The following is a 24077-nucleotide window of genomic DNA, read 5'->3' as shown; positions in this document are numbered from 1 at the left end:
TATAGTATGTCGTCAAAAACCATGAAAAAAAGTCATAGTATAGTATGTCTTCAAAAATGATGAAAAAAAATCACAGTACAGTATGTCGTCAAAAATAATGAAAAAAGAGTCATCGTATAGTATGCCGCCAAAAATGATGAAAAAAAGCCATAGTATAGTATGTCGTCAAGCTGGATTAAAAAACAGTCATACTATACTATGTCGTCAAAAATGATGAAAAAAAGCCATACTATAGTATGTCGTCAAAAACCATGAAAAAAAGTCATAGCATAGTATGTTGTCAAAAATAATTAAAAAAGTCATAGTATAGTATGTTGTTAAAAATCATGAAAAAAGTCATAGTATAGTATGTCGTCAAAAACCATGAAAAAAAGTCATAGAATAGTATGTTGTCAAAAATGATGAAAAAAAGCCATACTATAGTATGTCGTCAAAAACCATGAAAAAAAGTCATAGTATAGTATGTTGTTTAAAATCATGAAAAAAGTCATCGTCTAGTAAGTCGTCAAAAATCATGAAAAAAAGTCATAGTATAATATATCGTCAAAAACCATGAAAAAAAGCCATAGTATAGTATGTTGTTAAAAGTCATGAAAAAAGTCATAATATAGTATGTCATCAAGATTGATGAAAAAAAAGCCATACTACAGTATGTCGCCAAAAATGATGAAAAAAAGCCATAGAATAGTATATTGTTAGAAATCATGAAAAAAGTCATAGTATAGTATGTTGTTAAAAATCATGAAAAAAGTCATAGTATAGTATGTTGTTAAAAGTCATGAGAAAAGTCATAGTATAGTATGTCGTCAAAAATCATGAAAAAAGTCATAGTATAGTATGTTGTTAAAAATCATGAAAAAAGTCATAGTATAGTATGTCGTCAAAATGATGAAAAAAGTCATAGTATAGTATGTCGTCAAGATTGATTAAAAAAAAGCCATACTATAGTATGTCGTCAAAAATGATGAAAAAAGTCATACTATAGTATGTCGTCAAAAATGATGAAAAAAGTAATCGTATATTATGTTGTCAAAAATGATGAAAAAAGTCATCGTATATTATGTCGTCAAAAATGATGACAAAAAGTCAGAGTGTAGTATGTTGTCAAAAATGAAGAAAAAAAGTTATTGTATAGTATGTTGTTTAAAATTATGAAAAAAGTGATAATATAGTATGTCATCAAGATTGATGAAAAAAAAGCCATACTACAGTATGTCGCCAAAAATGATGAAAAAAAGCCATAGAATAGTATATTGTTAGAAATCATGAAAAAAGTCACAGTATAGTATGTCGTCAAAAACAATGAAAAAAAGTCATAGTATAGTATGTCGTCAAAAATCATGAAAAAAGTCATAGTATAGTATGTCGTCAAGCTTAATGAAAAAACACTCATAGTATAGTATGTCATCAAAAACCATGAAAAAAAGTCATAGCATAGTATGTCGTCAAAAATCATGAAAAAAAGTCATAGCATAGTATGTCGTCAAAAATCATGAAAAAAAGTTATAGTATAGTATGTCGTCAAAAACGATGAAAAAAAGTCATAGTATAGTATGTCATCAAAAATCATGAAAAAAGTCATAGTATAGTATGTCGTCAAAAATCATGAAAAAAAGTCATAGTATAGTATGTCATCAAAAATCATGAAAAAAGTCATAGTATAGTATGTCATCAAAAACCATGAAAAAAAGTCATAGCATAGTATGTCGTCAAAAATCATGAAAAAAAGTCATAGTATAGTATGTCGTCAAAAATGATGAAAAAATGTCATTGTATAGTATGTCGTCAAAAATGATGAAAAAAGTCATAGTATAGTATGTTGTCAAAAATCATGAAAAAAAGTCATAGTATAGTATGTTGTCAAAAATCATGAAAAAATGTCATTGTATCGTATGTCGTCAAAAATGATGAAAAAAGTCATCGTATAGTATGTCGTCAAAAATCATGAAAAAAAGTCATAGTATAGTATGTTGTTAAAAATCATCAAAAAAGTCATAATATAGTATGACGTGTTTTTATGATTTTTGACGACATTTTGTACTATGACTTTTTTTTTGGATGTTTTTCGATGATATCCTATACTACGATTTACATACTACGTTGTTGTGAAGCTGTGAGCCAAGTTTACCTCATAAGTTTTTTCATTATGTTATTGATCTTTTAACTGTTTTAAACATGCTGATGGTCATATCTATCTATCTATCTATCTATCTATCTATCTATCTATCTATCTATCTATCTATAGTATTCCTGAAAGATGACTGCAGTCAAATGATCTGACTCATACTGTGGGCAACATGACTCGGCACCTCATTGTCACACTGTCTTGAACATAATACAGTAGTTTGCTTGCTGATTTCTCAGCATATGAAACAAAATAATTCAAAATGAGAGCTTCTATATATCTACAAAGTAATTCTCAACATGTAAGAATTATTATCATAAAATGGTATGTTATAGATACATTATCAAATTGTAAGTAAATACAAAGTAAATACTTAGTTTCATAAATTAAACTTACAATTACTATAAACAACTTGTTCTGGATCACTACTATATAACTGTGCAGTGTGGCTCTTAGTTTGGGGTGGTTGTAGTGTCCATGTGTGTCCTTACATAACTGCAGCTCACCCCCCTCTCTTGGGGTTCAGCTGATGGAAAGCACCAGGTGGTGGTCAGTGCTCTTCAACCCCCCTGATCTCATACGCAGAAATTAGCTGCAAGCCACACCCACAAACTAATACCACACTCACCACAAGGTCAGGTCCTGCAGTTCAGACATGAGTTTAAATAAAAGGAATATTTAAAGGTTGATTTCTGTTTTGAGTGTGAGTATTTCCTGATGGGAATTGTTTCCCAGAAGAAAACATTTAAGAGTTTTCCATTGCTCCTCGTAGATGTAAGTTTAGATTTCAAGTTGCCTCCCTGTTCTCCCTGATGCAATTAAAATGTGCAGCAGTCTGGTGGAGGGGGCATTGTGCCAGACACTGTACTTAGCTGAGGAGTGATATGCCTTTTAGGAGGAACTGAAAGGCAAGTTTATCTTATTTTCCGTGAGTTTTAAAAGCATTCTCCAGCATAAATGCCTGTCTTAGGGTGCTCTCAGATAAAATAAAACATCCAGTCCAGTAGCCAAATGAAGTAAAACACAACCATGCGTTACGCTAGTGTATATGCATCTTTGTTAGGGGAGAAAATGTACAACCGAAGCACTCAGTCCTCTAGATAAATGTTGAATACTCAAGACATAAGCATTGAATTATGGTGCTGATTCTTAGTCTACATATGTGACTACACAACGTGTCTACTGTTGCTTGTCAGCTCTTTGTTTCCCATATTAAATATTAATATGACATTAAAGACTTAAAATCTGTCATCCTGAACTGTACAAACGATTATTGCACGGTGGAGTGACCATGACGAGGATGATGACTTTGCTTATGCAGAGCTCAGTTTGCCAGACAGCACGTTGATGTGCAAAGACTGCTGAGTGCAGTGGGTCACAGTGTCACCTTGAAAAACCTCAAATGGCAGGAGCAGCAGTGTTAGGCCTGGTGCCAGCTCTGGCTCCCCGCTGCATCGATCCTGAAAAATACACCAGGAAATGACTGTTCATCACACTGATGATACATTCATTTTGACAGGAGGACAACTGGAAGTCTGTTAAAAGTTGTCGTAAAAAAAAGAAGTGCATTCCAATTGGCTTTAAAACAGTTTCACAAGTGCATTAAGTTTATGACCGAAGTATTTTTTCATCATTCATTGTATCTTTTGCAAGCACTTTAACTACTTGAAGAGCTCTTAATTTTGTTTGTGTCGAGTCAGTACCTTATTATAGACAGAACAGACAATAAAACACATTTTTGTTATATGTTTAATTATGCATTGTCTTCACATCCTTCCTTCCCAGCTGGACGACAGCGTGCAGATTGGGACCTTGGTGCCCTCTGGAAGCCCGGACGTATCTGTCACGCTGGAGGGAAGAGGCCTTAAAGGGGGAGGTAAGATTAAAAACACCACATCTCTGCACAATAACCAATTCTTACAACAGTGAGGCTTACTCGTTTTTGCTTATACAGGGAGGTTTGGACAGACTACGCCACCGCTAGTTGAATTTCTGAAAGATATTCTAAGAAGGTACCCTGAAGGTGGACAGATTCTGAAAGTAAGTGCCATTGGCGTTAATTGAATTTAGCATCATTTTGTGGATGTTGGCTTGATACAATCCCTTCATACAAGGAAAAACAGTGTGGTTTTTATTCTTGGTACAACTGCCTCTCTGTTAGTTGTTGTCTTAACATGCTGTTACGGTCCAGATTTCCCCCAGGGCAGAGGCTATAGTCAATAACACCGATGTCATGGGGTTTGCAGTGAGGAAAGATGTCAAGCTTGCACAAAAACAAAGGGCATAGTTTTATTTTGGCTTTTCTTGCTGGCATCAGCTCTATTACCATACATGGTAATATAAAATGTTGCCAGGGTAGAGAGATGCAGTCCCACTGGAGCCATCCACTCTAATAATGTGCTCATTTCACTGTAAAGGGTTTTTGGATAAAAGCATCCACCAAATCAGATGATGTCAGGGTGCACATTGCATTTCTTAAAACCCCTATAAAGGCCCTGCCTTCATAAATGTATGCATTTGTTGTGTTTTATTTCAAAGGAGTTGATTCAAAATGCAGAGGATGCTGGAGCCACAGAAGTCAAGTTCATGTATGATGAGACAGAGTATGGAGTGGAGTCGCTGTGGTCACCTGACATGGCTCAGCATCAAGGTTAGTAGTTACAGTTGACCATTAAGCACGACAGGATAGCCCAGTCACCAGAGAGACTATCCCTTAATTAGAGGGCATATGTTCAAGCCCTTGTGTTGGCAAGAGTCTGTCCTGCTTAGGTATCGTTAATCAGCTGCTCTGTGGCTGATCCTCTGTTCTGACCTTCCTGTGAACAGGGAAAGCACAAATACATTTGTTACAGGGGTTGTTAAAGGTATACTATGCAGGTTTTTCCTATTAAAAACAATGCCTGTATAATATATAGACTCATAATCCCTCTCACTTAAGACCCACTAGAAGGGTGTGATGGTGTATTTTTCTGCAGAGACTCTCCCCTCTGCCTGTATTTTCTCATTTTTCTTCTTTGTGTTTGGGGTGTTCAGCACTCAGATGAGGTCATGGCTTTATAAAAGGGTAGTGACCAGGTGCCAGACTGTCAGCAGCAGGCAGTCCAAGAGACACAGCTGTGAAAAACGCATATATAGGGAGGCAAAATGCCAAACGAGCGTGAATATGGGGCTGTCCTTTACTTTCACTTTCACTTCGAGCATTTTACGAACACTCACTGACAATCCAGAATAGTATACCTTTAATATGAAATATTTTTCCACTGTACCTTTATTGTATTTATAATTTTAGGTTGTCTTTACCTGTTTATGCTTTTTTAAAGTTTTTTTGCATGTTTATTTTCAAATTCAGTCTTACGTAATTATATAGCAGCAAACAAACATGATACATCACATGACAAATGTAAGCTTCACATCGACCCATGTTATTCAGATTTTGTTTGCAGAGGCAAAACAGGCACTTAAATAACCTCATTTTAACTCATATACAATCACCTATATGTGACACTTCTATGCCAGTTGGGAAACTCTGACCTTGTTTTAACTCACTGTATTGCAGGTACTGCACTGTATGTCTACAATGATGCTGTGTTCACGGTGGAGGACTGGAATGGGATTCAGGAAATTGCGAGAAGCAGGAAGAGAGAGGATCCTTTGAAAGTTGGAAGATTTGGGATCGGTTTCAATTCTGTGTACCATATTACAGGTAAGTACTGTTTTGAAATGCTAATTATGATTTCTGGTATCAAATGCTTACGTACACTACAACCTATTTCTTGTGTGGAATCAGTATTTAAGTGTTTTCTATATAACTCTTCCAATGTTTGCCTATACATATTTTTCCCCCCCAAATTCCCATTAAGATTCAGTGTAAATGATTAATTTGTGCAGTACATCCAAAATATTTTTTTCAAGACAAAAAGGGTAAAATTAATTACTAAATGATTTACAATTTAAAAAAAAAAAAAAAAAAAAATCACCATTAATAATAGCAGAAGTGTAGAGAAGAAGTGCAAAGATAAAAAAGATCATTGTAAAATGATTTAAAATTTAAATTTCAGTCATTACAGGGTGGAGTAGGCAGTGTAAAAAGGAATTGTTTTTTAGTTTTGACTTAAAAGTCAAAAGGTCAGTTGGGGCCGGCCCCAGATGTCCTCAGGGTCCCAGAAGGTTCATATGTCACAAGCATGTCAGAGATATATTTGGGCGCTGAGCCACAGAGTGATTCATACATGAGCAGCAAGATCAATTCTCTGAGTGACAGGGAGCCAGCATAAGGATTTTAGATCTGGAGTAATGAGGTCATATTTCGTAGTTATTGTCAGGACCTATAGCAGCAGCATTCTGAATAAGCTGAGGTTGCGGAACAGCTTGTTCCTACTGTACAACCCAGCTCTTAGGCTGCAACACTACAGACAGAGCATTGCAGTAATCTAATCAACTGGAAATAAAGGCGTAGGTGGGCCTTTCAAGGTTTTGCTTTGACATAAATGATGAAAAATAAATAAAAGAATTGTTAAGGTTTCCAGGCAGTGCAACACTAGCTATTAAATTGGGATGTGTATTTATTTTACATTTATATATTTAATGTAAATTAAAGTAGGGCTGCAACTTATGTTTTTTAAATCAATTTTTTGGTGTATAAATTATGACAAAATATTAAAAATCACAATTTTCAAGAATCCGAAACCTGAAGATATTTAGTTTACAATAATATATAACACACACTGACTCGAAATGACTGATACTTGTTAAAACTGTAAACTAAAGCACTTGTGTTTTACGCTATAGAAATAAAACCTGTTAAAGTTTTATACATGTTCTCTGTTTCTCTATGTTTAGATGCTCCCAGTATATTCAGTGGAGACCAGATTGCCATGCTGGACCCTCATCAGACCCTGTTCGGAGTGAATGAGTCTGGACAGTGTTGGAACTTGAAGACGGACATTAAGGAGATCACAGAACTGGCTGACCAGTTTGCGCCCTACACTGGGATGTTTGGGAGCTCGGAGAACACCATCAAGGATGGCAGCTTTCCTGGCACATTGTTCCGCTTCCCGCTCCGCCTGAAACCCTCCCAGCTCAGCGGCAACATTTACAACAAAGAAAAGGTTTTGGAGCTGTTTGAATCTTTCAAAGCAGATGCAGACACAGTGCTCCTCTTCCTCAAGAGCGTTAAGAAGATCTCCTTGCATGTGCGTGAGTCTGATGGCACAGAGCGCATGTTGTTTCAGGTTACAGCAACAGAGAATACTGATGATAAGTTGGAAAGGCCAAATGCACTGAAGACGTTGGGTCAGGCTATCGACAGCTACAGCAACGGGGTTCCCAGTTCTACCATCACGTGCGTCACTTACCAGGTCAACATAGAGACTCAGGATGAAACAGCTAAAGAGACTCAGAGGATGACGTGGCTGGTGTGTAATGGAGTCGGGGGCAGAGGGATGTGCCCTGAGTTGGACTCTCTGGCAGATGATTTGAAGTTCATGCCTTCCATTGGCATCGCTCTGCCTCTTACTGTGATCAATAAAGAAGACAAAGGTGCAACATCAGGCTTCTCAGGACGAGCTTTTTGCTTCCTTCCTCTTCCCCCCGGCGAGGAGAGTGAGACAGGGCTTCCCGTTCATGTCAGCGGCTTCTTCGGCCTCACAGACAACCGTAGGAGTATCAAGTGGCGGGAGGTGGACCAGTGGAGGGATCCAGCAGCCTTGTGGAATGAGCTGCTGATAATCACTGTCATCCCGAGGGCTTACTTCATGCTCATCATTGAGGCTATCAAAAGGGTACAGACAAAAAAGGACCAAGACTTTCCACTGTCCCCTGCAGGGACCTATGGGGCCTGGCCAGACCCTAAGCAGGTCAAGTCCCGCTGGAAACCCATCCTCCAGCCGCTGTTTCATGACTTGCTGCAGGAGCAAATCATCTATTCCCTCAGTGAGAGCTGGATCCGGGTGGACCAGGCTGTGTTCTCAGAGCTGAACACAGACGAGGACATTTCAGAGACGGTGATCAACTACCTCCAAAGCTCAGGAACGCACGTGGCAAAAGTGCCCGCTGCTGTGGACTTTGCCTTGGCTGCTTACACGACTGAGTCCACCGAAATAAATAAAGTGACTCCATCTTTGTTGCGGCAGGTCATCAGGAAGTACAAACACAAAGGTCCCTCACAGGAGAAGCTGCTGCTGCTGGAGTTTGCGCTCAGTGACGCCAATTACAGTGACCTCATAGGACTGGAGCTCCTGCCACTGCAAGATGAGACGTTTACAGCATTTTCATCCTCTGTCAGTGAAAAGGATGCCACTTACATCGCATCTGAAGAATACCCCAGGTAGAGATAGTGTGTTTTCACTACCAAGTTGCTACCAAATCTTACCTGAAATACCTCAGTTCTTCAGAGTTAGTAAACAGTATACAAGGACAGACTTAAGTGTGGTTTATTTTGCATGGCTTTGGTAAGGTCACTGCAAATTACAAAGACATTTCCAAGGTGAAAAATGTCCACATCTGACAAGCAGATGCTAATTTGTGCAGGAATATGAAAGAGAGGTTGCGGCTGATTGCGTGATTAGCTAGTGGCTTTGCTTTTGCCTTTGAAATTAGACAATAATTAAATGCAAATTGAAAACACGAATTGAATGACAGGCAAAACGCATATTTTGCTGTCCTTAATTTCTTTCAGTATTCAGAGGAATGTGTTTGCCTTTTATTTGGAGTCAAATAACAAGATCAGTCAAGCTTTGTACACAGAAATTATTCAACTTTAAAACAAAGTGTGTATGTAGATTGAGTTCATTAAAAATCGTACCTTTTTTGTCTTTTGCTTTGTCCTAAGGTCTTTGTATCCAGGACTTGAGAGTCGGTTTGTATTGGAGAGCATTAAACCTTCAGTAATGGACAGTTTGAAGAAAGCAGCCAAAAGCAGAGGTAATTTAATATTAATTTGCATATAATCTCTCACACAAAAATACATGTATGTAAATAATTTCATCCAAATTCGCAGATTTAGTCCCTGTGATGGCTGTGGGTTGTGTGGGTTCAGCCATGTTGTGGTAACACTGGGTCACCTTACTCCCCTGCAGCGCCGGCAGGCCATTAAATCTGGTACACTGCTGATAGATAATTTAGGAGTGAGAGACAGAAAGGGAAAGAGAGAGTGAGCATGCTGATTCATGGAAGAGTTGTTTTTGTGCCACACATTCCACTCAACCCACGAGATCAGATCATGAGTGCACTCACGGCCGTACTCAACCACGATTATGACAAGGCGGCAGTGAGCCAGGCAGAGGAAATGTGCTGTGTAACGGATTTGTCCTCTAAGCCTAAAATGAAAGACAAAGAATATTGTAATTTAACTCCTCCTTTTCATTTTTATTTGGATGTTGGTGTTCTTTTTTGTAATTAGTGTGGTATAGCCACTACATTTTGTACATTTTTGTGTCTACAGAAATTATTACTCTGCTGCCCATTCTGGCCCCACCCCTGTTGTTTAGAGAACCACTTTGGAGTTAGATCCTCTGACATCCACTAACTTCCCACTCTCCACCTATGTCTCTCTTTCACTCTCTGCAGCAACTCTTTCTCCAAATTAGGTTGAGACAGGCTGAAACAGTTCACCATTATATACTGAAAGCCATCATTAATGTTATGAGTTACACCTGTTTTTTTACCGACTATGATGAGTCAAAGTATCTACCGAGTGAAAGGCCTGGTTGGTGTGTTTGGATCTGAAAACGTTTTTTTTTTTTTTTTTTGGTGTGTTTGGATCTGAAAACGTTTTTTTTTTTTTTTTTTGTGAAATACAGGTAAGATAGAAACAAAGTAAGTTCACTCCAGATCTCTAAAATTGTGTCACTTGAATTACAGTGCAACAATATCTTTGGGGGTGCTCAGGTAGGTATTTCGTGTGTCAAATATTGAAGCTTTTTACTATTAACCAAAACTAATGCATGACTATAAATGAACACCATGGTGACTGCAGTCAAAAGACTCCCACAGATATGAGAAGTAAAATAACAACTCCCATTCTGTCTCATAAGACACCACACATTTAGTCATCATCATTCCAACTTACTTTACACAGGTTTCCTGCAGTGGGTCATGTTGCACTTTATGACTTGCAGTGTCTTTCTGTGTACTTGTGTCTTTTAGAAATGGTTTCCCCTGCACTGAAATGATAAGAGTGGTTTCAAGATTGACAGGATTTTAGTATGAATTCAACAAACTGTGTGTGTGTGTGTGTGTACAGAAAATGGTTTGTGCAAGTTTGGTCACATCAGCAATATGTGCTGCAGTAATTTTGTAAGTCTTGAATGCTGAGTATGAATATACAAATTAATCATATTTAGTCTTTTTTAACAAAATTAATTCAAAAGTAATTCTGTGTGCTGTGTTGCTCTCTGCTGCATCATGCAATAATAGCAACAAACCTAACTTCGTCGGCATTGATAGTTAACATTTATTTCTATAATAATAACTGAGGCTAACTGAATTTTCTCTTGCTATTTGAACAGGAAGACCCTGCACTCAGTTACAAGTTCTGAACCCTGAACGATCAGCTCGACTCATCAAGGAGATCTTATCGACAGCCTGGCCAGCTAGAGATTTCATGGTTGAATGGGAGCCTGGAAACAGGGAGCTGAAACATCCTACAGTTTCCTGGCTTAAGATGATTTGGAAGCATCTCTATATACATTTTGCTGATGACCTGAATACCTTTGAAGACATGCCTTTAATCCCACTTGTGCCACTTGAGGAAAACATGGACTCAGTTAAGCTTCTGCGTCTCAAAACTCCATCCCCCATAATTCTTGTGGATGAGGAAGAGGCACCGCTTTCTGAAAACCTTCTTGACATCATGGAAAAGCTCGGAGGAGTGGTGGTAAAAAAGCTGGATTCATGTTTGCAGCATCCTCTGCTAAAGAATTACATCCATCCTTCCTCTCCCGGTATGCTTCTGCAAATTATGGATAGATTGCCAACACAGCGATTATCCAATCAAGTCTCTTCTTTCTCAGTCAAAGAGAAGATTGCGCTCAGAAGCTTTCTTGCAGGACTGTCTGACATCACAGAGAGAGAAAAGCATACCCTGCTTGAGCTTTCCATCTTTGAGAAAGTGGGGACCTGCTCTGAAGGTACACCAGTATTTACATCACTGAGAGGAGCTAGAGCTCTACACCATAGAGCCAAGTATCCACCAGATGTGAAATTATCCGTAAATCTTGTGGGTTGCTGTGATGAAGAGTCAATCCGCCTCATCAAGATGCTGAATGTAGAGCAAGTGAAAACAACACAGTGTCTAAAGATGATTATTCAGGATATTGAAAAGGGTTTCTATACAACAAGTGAGATAAACCTCGTCATGCTTTGGGCACTTAAACATCTGGCATTTCTAAAAAATGAAAACTCATCTGTGATTGGATGGCTTTCTGCTCTGAAATTTATTCAGTTGCCTTGTGGAAAGTCTGTAAAAGCCTCAGATCTTTTTGACCCTGAACTGGAGATTCTACAGAATCTTTTCTACATGGAAGAGAAAACCAGGTTTCCCACAAGTACATTCACATCTTCCCCTGATATACTTCATTCACTCAGACAACTGGGACTGAGAAATGAAGTACAGCTCAGTGAAAAAGATGCTCTCAAAGTGGCAAAGAAGATAGAGGAGTTACAAGGCAGCAAGGAGCCTGTGTGGGACTCTATAATGAAAAAGGCAAAAACACTCCTGCAGATACTTAACAGACAAACCAAGCTGGTAAAATCAGCTGATGCTCAGACGTCATTGCTAAAACTGAAATGGGTACCTGTCTGCAAAGAAAGACCTCTAACATACCCTAAATCCCTTGCGTGGGTTGGAGATACTCTCAATATCTGCTCTTTGTCAGAGATGTGTGACATATCCCATGCAGTGCTTGTGGGATCTTCAGTAGCACTGGTTGAACACACATCTGCAGGTATGAAGAAAGCACTGAAACTAACCGTAGAGCCACAAGTGGATCAAGTACTACAGCACCTAAAAGCAGTGAACGACTGGCATAAATCTCAAGCATTCACCACAGAGGACTGGTATCAATTCCAGCAGATCTTGTTTGAGATATATGGTTTCATGCAGGCTCATCTTGAGGATGCTAGAGAAGCAATGAAATCACTGCCTTTTGATTGGGTATGGACGGGGAAGACATTCTCAACACCTGGCCAGACAGTCCTAAAACCACTCCCTGATTTAGACTTGCAGCCTTACCTGTACTCCCTGCCAAAGACAATTCGAAAGTTTCATAAGCTTTTCAAGTTTTGTGGTTCAGTTGAAGAGGTTTTGTCAAGCCATGTGCTTGAAGTTATCAGCACCATCCAACAAAGATGTGAAGGAGAGCTTACAAAGGAGGAAAGCAAACACGATATCATACTTTTAGTCAACATCCTGAGATGGCTATACAACAACCAGATACAGGTGGATACTAACATGCATGTGCCGATTCTTTGTTACAAGGATCCAAGCAAATTAGTGATGAAGCCCATTCATGAATGCACCTACTGTGACATCAAGGTTGACGATTTGAATGACTTACTTGAGGATGCAACAGAGCCAATCATATTAGTCCATGATGACATACCCATGAAAACTGCAGAGTGGCTGAAGGTGCCATGTTTGAGCACCAGGTTGATCAACCCAGAGAACCTTGGCTTTGAACAGTCAGGCCAACGAGAACCTCTGACGGTGAGAATAAAGAACATCTTGGAGGAATATCCATCTGTAGCAGACATTTTTAAAGAGCTCCTCCAGAATGCTGATGATGCAAGTGCAACAGAGTGCAGTTTCCTCATTGACATGAGAAAAAACATGGACATTCGAGAGAATCTCCTTGACCCTGGAATGATTGTTTGCCATGGGCCCTCTTTGTGGTCTTTTAACAGCTCTGTATTCTCAGACGTTGACTTTCTGAACATCACAAGGTTAGGTGGATCAGTGAAAAGATGTGAAGCAGACAAAGTTGGCAAGTTTGGCTTGGGCTTCAACTCAGTTTATCACATCACTGATATCCCCATCATAATGAGCAGAGAGTTCATGATCATGTTTGATCCAAACATCAATCACATCAGCAAGCACATCAGAGACAGATCTAATCCAGGGATCAAAATCAACTGGAGCAAACAACAGAAAAGGCTGAGAAAATTCCCCAACCAGTTCAAACCTTTCATTAATGTCTTCAATTGCCAGCTTCCTCTAGCTCAGGACTCCCCATACAAGTACAACGGTACACTGTTCAGACTCCCATTCAGAACAGAGCAGGAAGCCTCAGTAAGTGAAATCAGTAGTCTGTACTACAACACCACTGACATCTATTCCCTGGTTGATGAGTTCAGCATTTGTGGCCATAGGTTCATTCTGTTTACTCAGCATGTTGGAAGTATGGTCTTGAAATACCTGAAATATGAGGAACCAAATCCAGCAGGAGCACAAGATGTCGTCACCATCAACAAAAGTGTGTGGTCGTCCAAATCCTCGTATGGACCGCTGAGTATCCTAAAATCTGCAGCAAGAGTTATGAAGAAAGTAGCAAGCACCAACAGGGTACCTGCTGATGTTCCCAAGTCTGGCTGCATCATACGTGTTGTGGTGGAGGAGTTTCATAACGTGTTCAAACGCATTGTTGATCTCCATTCGCCACTGTTCAGAGGTTCGGAGGAAGATCCTAACCAGTACTTTGAGATGGCTGCTAAAGGTGTACAGACAAGAAGACTCACAGATGAAATGCCCCCAAAGGCAGTCGAAGTCACCAACTGGCTCATTTGCTCATGCATGGATTCATCTGAGGCACTCAAGTTTTCCCTCAGTGATAGTGGAAAAAGACTTGGACTAGTGCCTTGTGGAGGAGTGGCTGTTCTGCTCTCAGAAGAAGAGAATCGCAAATGGACAGTAAAGACAAATACCACACCAATTGGTGAGGTGTTTTGTTACCTACCTCTCAGAATCAAAACAGGCCTACCAGTCCACATTAATGGCTGCTTTGCTGTGACTTCTAACCGCAAAGAGATCTGGAAGACAGACACCAAAGGACAGTGGAATTCTGTGTTCATGAGACATGTCATTGTCCAGGCCTATTTAGCAGCACTCACAATGCTACGTTCAATGGCTGAAAGTGGAGAACTGCTAGACTACAGCTATTATGCAGCATGGCCAGATCCAAGTCAGGTGCATGATGACTTCACACTGGTCAGCCAGGGTGTCTACCAAGAAATAGCCAAAGGTGGCGACAGTGAGCAAGCAAAGGTTTTCTCAGATGGGAAAACCTGGGTGTCAATCAAATACGTCAGATTCCTAGATGATGCCTTACTCTGTAGGCCAGACATTGGTCCTGCTGCTTTCAAGATATTCTTGAAATACCTCAAGAAGAGTGGCTCACAAAACCTCTGTGCTGTCGAGCTACCCGACTGGGTAAAAGAGGGATTTGATGATGCTGGATGTAAAGGAAAGCTGATGGAAAACACCCTGACAGAGAAGCAGTTCTTTTCAGATGTCTTTTTTCCTCACATCCAGGAAATCGAAAAAGAGCTTCGAGATCCTCTGATGCACTATGTCTTGAATGAGAAACTTGAAGATTTCGCATCAATCCTCAGGGTTACTCCTTGTATCCCATGCTCTGGCCCAAATAAGGAACTGGTTTTACCTTCCAGACTCATTCACCCAGAGGGAAGAGTTGCTAAACTCTACAACACTGATGATGGAAGATTTCCTGAGGGGACTTATAAAGACTACCTAAACCCTGTGTGTTTAGTGAAGCTAGTGCAGTTAGGCATGGTCAAAGATGACCTGTCATGGGAGGACCTGATTGAACGTGCTCAATCTGTTATTGATCTTAATGAAAATGATCACACAGCTGCATGCTTTCGTAGCAGTATACTACTCAGTCTTATTGATGAGAAACTGAAGATGAGCGATCCAGGAGCAGCTGAGCTCTTAGAAAAGCTACACGACACCAAGTTCCTTCCATTCCTGACGAGACCTGCAGGCTTCTCACTGCCATGGCATGGGAACAACTTTTCCCCCTCAACAATGTTCTCTGCCAGGGAACTCTTCACAACTGAACACCAAGAAACTGTGTGTCTGATGAAGCCAATCCTGAATGAGAATTCTCCTTCTTTCAAAGGTTGTGGTGCAATGTCATTGGCTGTGAAAGAATGTCTTGGTCTCATAAGGAAGCCCTCAGTTGAACTGGTCATCAGTCAACTTAAGAAACTGTCTGAATCATTTGACGGTGTCACACTATATCAGGAAAATATAACAAATGCTTGTTACAAGTTTCTTCATGAGGAAATGCTACAGGATGAAAATGCAAAAGTACAAATAACTGAGGAGCTGAAGGAGTTCAATTCCATCCTGGTGGAGAACACATATGTCAATCCCTCCAAAGTGGCATTCCACCTGAATTTTGATGCCGCTCCACATCTTTATCAGCTCCCTAACAAATACAGAAACAGCTGCCGTGAGCTCTTTGAAAATATTGGGGCGCAGCCCAGCTTCACAGTCGAGGATTTCTCGACAGTTCTTGAAACTGTGAAGCAAGAGTGTGGAAGAAGGGTACTCACCGAAGAGAACTTCCAGTTGTGTCGCAGAATTATTAGTGAGGGAATATGGAGCTTGATACGAGACAAAAACCAAGAATACTGCCAAGCAAATTACGGTGGGATTCTGTTACCTGATTCCAATCTGACATTGCAGCCATCAAAATCGCTATGCTACAATGATTGCCCTTGGATCAAAGTCAGAGACTCTACAGTGAAATACTGTCATGGGGATATTCCAAGAGAGGTTGCTGTGAAATTAGGAGCAGTCCCAAAACGTCACAAAGCCCTGGAGAGGTATGCCTCAAATGTCTGCTTCACTACACTTGGGAGTGAGTTTGGACAGAAAGAAAAACTCACAAGCAGAATTAAAAGCATTCTCAATGCTTATCCATCAGAAAAAGAAATGCTAAAAGAGCTGCTACAAAATGCAGATGATGCCAAAGCCACTGAAATTTACTTTGTTTTTGATTCAAGGACACATCCCTCAGACAGAATATTTGATGATAAATGGATCCCAATGCAAGGTCCTGCCCTCTGTGTATATAACAACCAGCCCTTCACAGAGGATGATGTCAGAGGTATACAGAACCTTGGAAGAGGAACAAAAGAGGCCAATCCAGGCAAAACCGGTCAGTATGGTATAGGATTTAACTCTGTCTATCACATCACTGACTGCCCATCCTTCATCTCAAACAATGACATTCTGTGCATCTTTGATCCACATGCACAGTATGCACCTGGAGCTACATCTGTGAGTCCTGGAAGAATGTTCAGAGACTTGGACTCTGACTTCAGATCTCAGTTTTCAGATGTTCTAAGTCTCTACTTGGGAGTCCATTTTAAGTTAGAACGCAGCACAATGTTCAGATTCCCCATCCGCTCAAAGGAGATGGCAAGGACATCAGAGATAAGTTCTGTCCCTGCATCAGACAGAATGGTGCAGAACCTTCTGGATAAGCTTAAAACTGATGGTGCAGAGCTCCTGATGTTCCTCAACCACATGGAGAAAATATCAATCTGTGAAATTGATAATGCATCTGGAGACCTAAAGGTGCTCTACTCTGTGACAGCAAAAATAACAGATGGTGATCGGCTAAAGCGCAAACAGTTTCATGCATCTGTCATTGATAGTGTGACCAAAAAGAAGCAGCTCACTGCTATCCCAGTCCAACAGATAACCTACACAATGGACATAGAGGACAATGATGGAAATCTGACCACATGGATGATCTGCAACAGATCTGGCTTCCCTAACATTGAAAATGTTTCAAAAAGTGTGATCTCAGCTCACAAAAATGAGGACATAACTCTGTTTCCACGTGGAGGGGTAGCTGCATGTATAAGCCACAACTACAAAAAACCCCACAGAGCCTTCTGCTTTCTGCCCCTTTCACTGGAGACTGGGTTACCTTTTCATGTCAATGGGCATTTTGCCTTAGACTCTGCTAGAAGAAACCTATGGAGAGATGACAACGGAGTTGGGGTAAGAAGTGACTGGAATAACAATTTGATGACATCCCTGATAGCCCCTGCCTGTGTGGAACTGCTGATTCAGCTCAAACGTCGATACTTCCCAGGTCCTGATCCCACCATGACTGTACTACAAGGAACGCCGCTCCATGTTGTTAAAGACACATTGCGGAAATATCTGTTCTTCTTCCCAGTCAACAGACTTGATATACAGCCAGATTGGTACTGCCTGGTCAAAGCAGTGTACAACTGTATCCATGGTGACGCGAAGCGTCTGCTACCTGTAGTCAGAGCAGCCCACATGGACAATTCTGACATGCATTCTGTCATTTACATTTCGTGGGTGAATACATCCACTGCAAACAAAGGCAGAGCCTTTTTTGATAACCTGCTTCAAGATGAACTTCAGCATTTGAAAAATACAGAGTACAACATCACTTCAAGGAAGTCTGTCGCTGAAAATATCTACAGGCTGAAAACCTTGCTTCTGGATATTGGTTTCAACCTGGTCCACAACTGCGATGAGACAGCAAATCTCTACTTCTGTTTGGAAGATGCAGGGATACCAGTCAGTTATGTGACACCAGAGGATGTCCGCAACTTTCTTCACACTTTCTCATCACCAGACACATCTTGCCATGTTGGAAAACTCCCCTGCCGTCTCCAACAGTCAAACTACAAGTTAGTCCATAACTTGAAGCTTCTTGTTGATTACTGCTTCAAAGATATAGAAGCGGATGAAGTGACAATTGAGGGCTTGCCTCTGTTGATAACAATGGACACTATGCTTCAGGTGTTTGATTCCAAGAGACCAAAATTCCTGACAACACATCATGAACTAATCTCATCAAGGAAAGAAATGTTCATGAATACACTGTACATGAGGTACAGCAACATCCTGTTGAAGGCAGGAGCTGCAAAGAACTTTGACATCAGCTGCTTTGGTGACCTACTGGGGTCTGTTCTTCCAAGAGAGTATCGAACAAGGATCCCTGTCAAGTGGAGGGACACCTTTGCAAGTGAATCGTGGCTGAAGAATGTGTGGAACTTCATTACTGAGAATGTCGCTGTGAAGGAGGATCAGATGGACATCAAACCCAGTTTCGACACAGTGCTTGACATTTTGAGAGACTGGGCTTTGCTACCTGGAATCAAATTCATGGCAAGAGAAAAGATAGTTGTCCCTGAGCATGATGTGCTCCTACCTCTGAGCTTGATGAACATAGCCATATTTCCGCAGGGCCAAAACGACAAAGTCTATCACACCCTAATGAAAGCAGGGTGCATTCAGCTTGCAGTGAACAAAATCTGTGTCAAAGAGAGTCCCATAATGCCTTTTCTTTCACAACACACAGCAAACATTGAAAATCCATCAAGTGTTCTGAAAGCTGTAGAGTACATGATCCAGACATCTGCATTCAAAGCAGCAAACCTCACTGACAAAGACTTTGAGGCTCTTCTGTTGTATTTCAACTGCAACTTAGCCAACCTCACACAGCAGAATGCAGAGAGCATAAAACTCCTCCCATGTTTCAAATCAGTTAGTGGGAAATACATCAGCATTGCAAACTATGCGACAAACTATGTCCTTGCAAAAAGCATTCCCACTGCGGACATAGACAAATGGGCGCACACAACCACCTCTGCCTTTCTGGCTGACAACCCGCAGCTGAAAGAACTGTACACCTTTCTTGGCTGCATGCCAATTGATGACTTTGAAATCTACCTTCAACATCTCCTGCCAAAGTTTGAGAGTCTTTCCTACGATGCCAAAGTTCGACACATTGTCTACTTGAAGGAGAGACTTTTGTCAATGGAAGAATCATGCGAGATCAAGGATCAGCTCTATGAGAAATTGGAGGGACTGATGTTCATCTATGACTACTCAAACAGACTCAGGCCAACCAAGTTTTTTTATGATGAAACAGTGAAGGTGTTTGAAGTCATGCTACCTGCAAAGTCATTCATACCAAGTGACTTTTTTAAGAAAGTTGAGCAAGTGTCAAAACCCAAAAATGGGACATTGTTGCTCACCTCATGGATAACCTTTCTGAGAAACATTGGTCTCAAGCACGAAGTGTCACAGCAGCAAGTTCTTCAGTTTGCAAAAGAGGTCAGCATCAAAGCCCAAACAGAGAGCTGGACCAAAGAAAAAGTGCAAATCATTGTTGATGTTCTCTTGAACCACATTTTCAAAGAGAGGGTAGACCTGTTCCAGGGTACTTTTCTCAAAGAGCTCTCAATGATACCATTCCTGTGTCCTGAGAGAGCCCCCAAAGAACTCATCAAGCTCCATTCACAGTACCAAGAGATGAGTGGCACACTTCCTCTGATTCGCTTCAGTGGGTCCCAGGTAAATCCAAAATTCAAACAAACAGATATCATTCACTTGCTTTGGACAGCTTGTCCAATTCTACCCGAGAAAGCTACACCATCAAGCATAAAAGACCAGGAGGGGAACACTCTCACTGGACAGGAACAACTTGACCAGGTACTGAACATGTTAGGTGTCAACTTGGACCCACCATTGGATAAAGTCATAAGCAACTGCAAGAACATCTGCAACATATCCAATCCAGATGATGAAGTGGTGAAAACAAGGAACAAAGTTTTAAGGTCCACCTACGAGTTTCTCAATGCAGATAAAAGAGATTTCCGTTACCAGCTACGTGGGGTGGCTTTTGTCATGGTTGAAGATGGCTGGAAATTGCTGAAACCTGAAGAGGTCGTCATTAATTTGGACAATGAATCTGACTTTAAACCCTACTTGTACAAACTGCCTCTAGAACTTGGCACTTTTCATCAGCTGTTTAAACTTCTTGGTACGGAAGACGTTGTGTCAACCAAACAGTATGTTGAAGTGCTGTGGCGAATTTACAGAAGTTCAGAGGGCAAGCAGCTTGACCCAAATGAAATGAGAACTGTGAAAAGAGTTGTTTCAGGATTGTTCAAGTCCCTCCATAATGATCCAGTGGAAATTCGCAAAGATCTTGAGAGTCTCAGAGATTTGATATTTTATCTGCCAAGTCATGATGGTAGATTAGCAAAATCCAATAGCCTGGTGTTTGATGATGCCCCACACTACAAGAGCAGAATTCAGGGTAATGTTGGAGTCCAGATGCTTGTGGACATGAGCCAGTGCTATCTGGGCAAAGATCATGCCTTCCACACAAAACTGATCATGCTACTTCCACAGAAACTAAGGCCTAGACTGTTGAGTGGCATTCTTGAAGAGCAGCTCGATGAGGATTCTCCAAGAATGTGCCAGTTTGGAGCTCTTTGCTCTCTTCAAGGTCGCCTTCAGCTGTTGCTGTCATCAGAGCAGTTCATCACAGGACTGATCAGAATAATGAAACATGAGAATGACAACGCATACCTTGTGAATGAGGAAAAAGCCATACGTCTCTGCAAAGCACTCTGTGAAGGACTGAAAGTCTCTTGCTTTGAGAAACTCCAGACAACATTAAGAGTAAAAGGATGTAGCCCCATTCCACACAGCCGCAGTGAAACACTTGCCTTCCTCAAGAGATATGGGACGGCTGTGATTCACCTCTACATCCAGCATTCAGACAGCAAAGACATTAATTTTCTCTTAGCACTGGCTATGACATTGAAGTCTGCTACAGACAATTTGATTTCAGACACATCCTATCTGATTGCCATGCTGGGCTGTAATGACATCTACAGAATCACAGAAAAGCTGGACAACCTTGGGGTTAAGTATGACTCAACAGAGCCTTCAAAACTTGAGCTACCACTCCCTGGAACCCCCATACCAGCTGAGATACATCACACACTCCTCATGGATCCCATGAATGTATTTTACCCCGGAGAGTATGTGGGTTACCTTGTAGACTCTGAGGGTGGAGATATATACGGGTCCTACCAGCCTACCTATACATATGCCATCATTGTTCAGGAAGTAGAGAGAGAAGAGGACGATAACACAAGTTTCCTCGGGAAATGCTTCCAGATTGACATTGGTTATAGTGAGTATAAAATAGTCAGTTCCCTCGACTTATACAAATTCTCAAGACAAGATGAAAGTGCCCATGCAAGAGACACCAGTGCCCCATCACCTCCTACAAGCCCAAACAGACGATCCTCTGGTCCACAGTTGATCCCTCCTGTTTTTTCTGGTAAGGAAAACCTCAGACCTCCCCCTCAAAAACAGTCTCCAAAAAAGATCAAACTTCATGCGTTGCCTGAGATTCTGAAAGAAGTTACCTCAGTTGTTGAACAAGCTTGGAAGCTTTCTGAGACAGAAAGAAAGAAGATAATCCGCCGACTGTATCTCAAGTGGCATCCAGACAAAAACGCAGAGAATCTGGACATTGCCACGGAAGTCTTCAAACACTTACAAAACGAGATCAACAGGATGGAGAAACAGACTTTGGTTGATCAGCAAAATACAGACAGAGCTTCCAGGAGATCCTTCTCCACATCATCATCCCGTTTCCAGTCAGACAAGTTCTCATTTCAAAGGTTTTATTCATCGTGGAACCAAGAAGCAACAAGTCACAAGTCAGAAAGGCAACAGTTCAGGGAACATTTTACAAGCTATGCAGGTTCGTCACATTCTCACCGTTTCTTTGTGCCCCCTACTTTTAAGACAGTTGGAAACCCTGTGGAAGCTCGCAGATGGTTGAGGCAAGCAAGAGCAAACTACTCTGCTGCTCGGAATGATCTCCACAAAAATGCCAATGAGTGGGTTTGTTTCAAATGCTACCTGGCCACAAAGCTTGCACTGATCGCTGCTGACTATGCAGTCAGAGGAAAGTCGGACAAAGATGTGAAACCAACTGCTCTGGCTCAAAAAGTGGAGGAATACAACTCCCAGTTAAAAGGCCTTTCAAATGATGTCCAGATCCTGGAAGGATATGGCGTGGACAGCCTGAGAACTCGCTATCCTGATCTCCTGCCATTTCCACAGATTCCCAACGACAGATACACATCGGAGGTGGCAATGAGAGTAATGGAATGTACCGCACGGATTATCATTAAGCTTGAAACCTTTGTGCAGCAAAAAATATAATACTGTTGTTAAAGATGACAATGAAACTACAGTATGCATAGATCCTCTGTGGAGTAGAGGACACACATGGCTGTCTGCAATACAGATCGTGTGTATCACTTTGAATAAAATTGAAGTATCCAGCTGGCAGCTTCTGGTACATATGCAGTTTCTACCTGCTATGGTGGTGCTGTGGCCCATGCACAGTAAATAAATGTATGGCTCCCATAACCCTGTAGGCTGTCTCAATATACATCTGCTGTAATATGTGAAAAAACAACTGCATATGCTGTACATACAAATGCCTAAGCAATACGTTTTGTTTACCAAAGTCCCCACATTGACTGTATTCGCTCTGAGTTAGATTTTAAAAAAAAAAATGCTGCTTTTTTTACTTTATCTTTTATAAATAAAAAAATGTATAAATATATATTTTCTTGCTACAGAAAACCAGTTGACTGTACTGAGAGGATGTGCTTATGATGAAGAAATAGAGAAACTCTGTATGTCAAATACTGCAGATACTGTCATGCAAGTCAAGGAAATTACAATCATGTTTGTAAATTTTCTTTTTTGTATTTTTATGGTTGATTTCATATCATTTCTCTACAGGTTGTAAATTTTTCTGTAACATAGCCAGTCACTTGTTTAAGGACAAAGCACTTTTTTGAAACTCCTCATGTACTTGCACTGTAGAGCGCTTGTGTCAACAACTCGGGAGAATCCAACTGTGAATGGAAAACTCATTGTTACTTTAAATGCAGTTTTGTTTGTTGTTTTTTTCATTGGGGATATGTTTTGTTTTGTTATGTTAAATGTTTGCTGTGCTCCATACAGTAACATTTGCTGACAGTTCTGCATCATTACCTGTTCAAATGAACCATGTGTATTCTGGGGGCCCTACAGTAAGTCTGCTTTGATGACTGTAGTTTCGGATAGGGCAGCGATGACTGTAGCTCAGCTTTTGCTTAAACAAGTCATCAAAGAGTTGTTTCTTTTTACAATGATGGTTTGTTTGAGGACACTCAGTAGGCCAGTGTGATAAAATAAAGAGCCATATACAGTATATACTTTCATTAGGGCACAACATCTTAACAAGTTAACTTTTGCCAGCATGAAACCACGTTCATACATTTTTGATAATTTTAACTTTTCCAGTTTAAGGACATAGATCAGCACCAAACTGTGGTGCTCGCGTGTTTTTACCGTAACTTTGGCTTTATTTTACCTTTAATTTGAAGGACTGTACACACATCGACCACATAATGTAAATGTCATTTTCAAACATAATTTAAAATGTGCTTCTTGGTATCTGTCTTATTACACCTCAAGCGAGAGGTGACTCAGCTGAGATTGTCTCCTCGAATTAACTGTGGAGAATCTTGTGTATCATACATGTTGATGTACATTGTGCCATAGGAAGGCCTAATAAATTCCCCTTAAATAAACAATGTCAATTTCTGTTACTAATAACGTTACTAATCTGTATATTAATTTTTTTTTTTTTTGCATCCCTTTTAAATGTTTTATTTCACGTGTCTTAAGTTTGCAAATATAACAACCTATTTGTTCTTGCAGGTGAAGAAATATGAATTCAGATATAATGTACTTGATGATAATATTGTTATTTGATTGACACAGCTGGCCAGAGTGGCTAATATTTTATTTTAGAGATAAAGTTCACTTGTAAATTTGTTTTTAGAGTCAAATGCACATGTACAAAAATCAGATTTTCTGAAATTATATTTGTTTTGTTTTAATCTTTTGAAACCTGGAGCAACATCACTTTTCTCATGCTGCTTTCAGACACCTTTTGGAAGTAGTTAAACCTTTGAACACTGAGCAAGTTGGTGCGATTTCTTTCAGAAACATGGGAAAATAGGCAATGAGCTATTTGGTGAGAAATGTCCCACA

At 40.3% G+C, this 24077-nt stretch overlaps 1 protein-coding gene across 2 annotated transcripts in view; it reads left to right on the top strand.

The window, feature by feature from the left end:
• Positions 1-23606, top strand: part of sacs (sacsin molecular chaperone) — a 31715-nt gene extending 8109 nt beyond the window's left edge. Inside the window, exons 4-11 of one of the 2 annotated variants that reach the window (XM_050064298.1) lie at positions 3911-4001; positions 4080-4165; positions 4664-4775; positions 5682-5828; positions 6965-8450; positions 8955-9046; positions 9986-10012; positions 10633-23606. In XM_050064298.1, coding sequence (XP_049920255.1) covers positions 3911-4001; positions 4080-4165; positions 4664-4775; positions 5682-5828; positions 6965-8450; positions 8955-9046; positions 9986-10012; positions 10633-22184 — 13593 coding nt within the window. In that variant the 3' untranslated portion in view covers positions 22185-23606. The remainder of the gene's footprint in view (positions 1-3910; positions 4002-4079; positions 4166-4663; positions 4776-5681; positions 5829-6964; positions 8451-8954; positions 9047-9985; positions 10013-10632) is intronic. The other variant, XM_050064308.1, reaches the window with a different exon arrangement.
• The last annotated feature ends 471 nt before the right edge of the window (positions 23607-24077 follow it).

This window comes from Epinephelus moara, chromosome 2 (assembly GCF_006386435.1).
Source record: "Epinephelus moara isolate mb chromosome 2, YSFRI_EMoa_1.0, whole genome shotgun sequence".
Classification (NCBI taxonomy): Eukaryota; Metazoa; Chordata; class Actinopteri; order Perciformes; family Serranidae; genus Epinephelus; species Epinephelus moara.
Note: the sequence above shows the minus strand (reverse complement) of the source record. Positions and strands in the feature narration are given on the sequence as shown.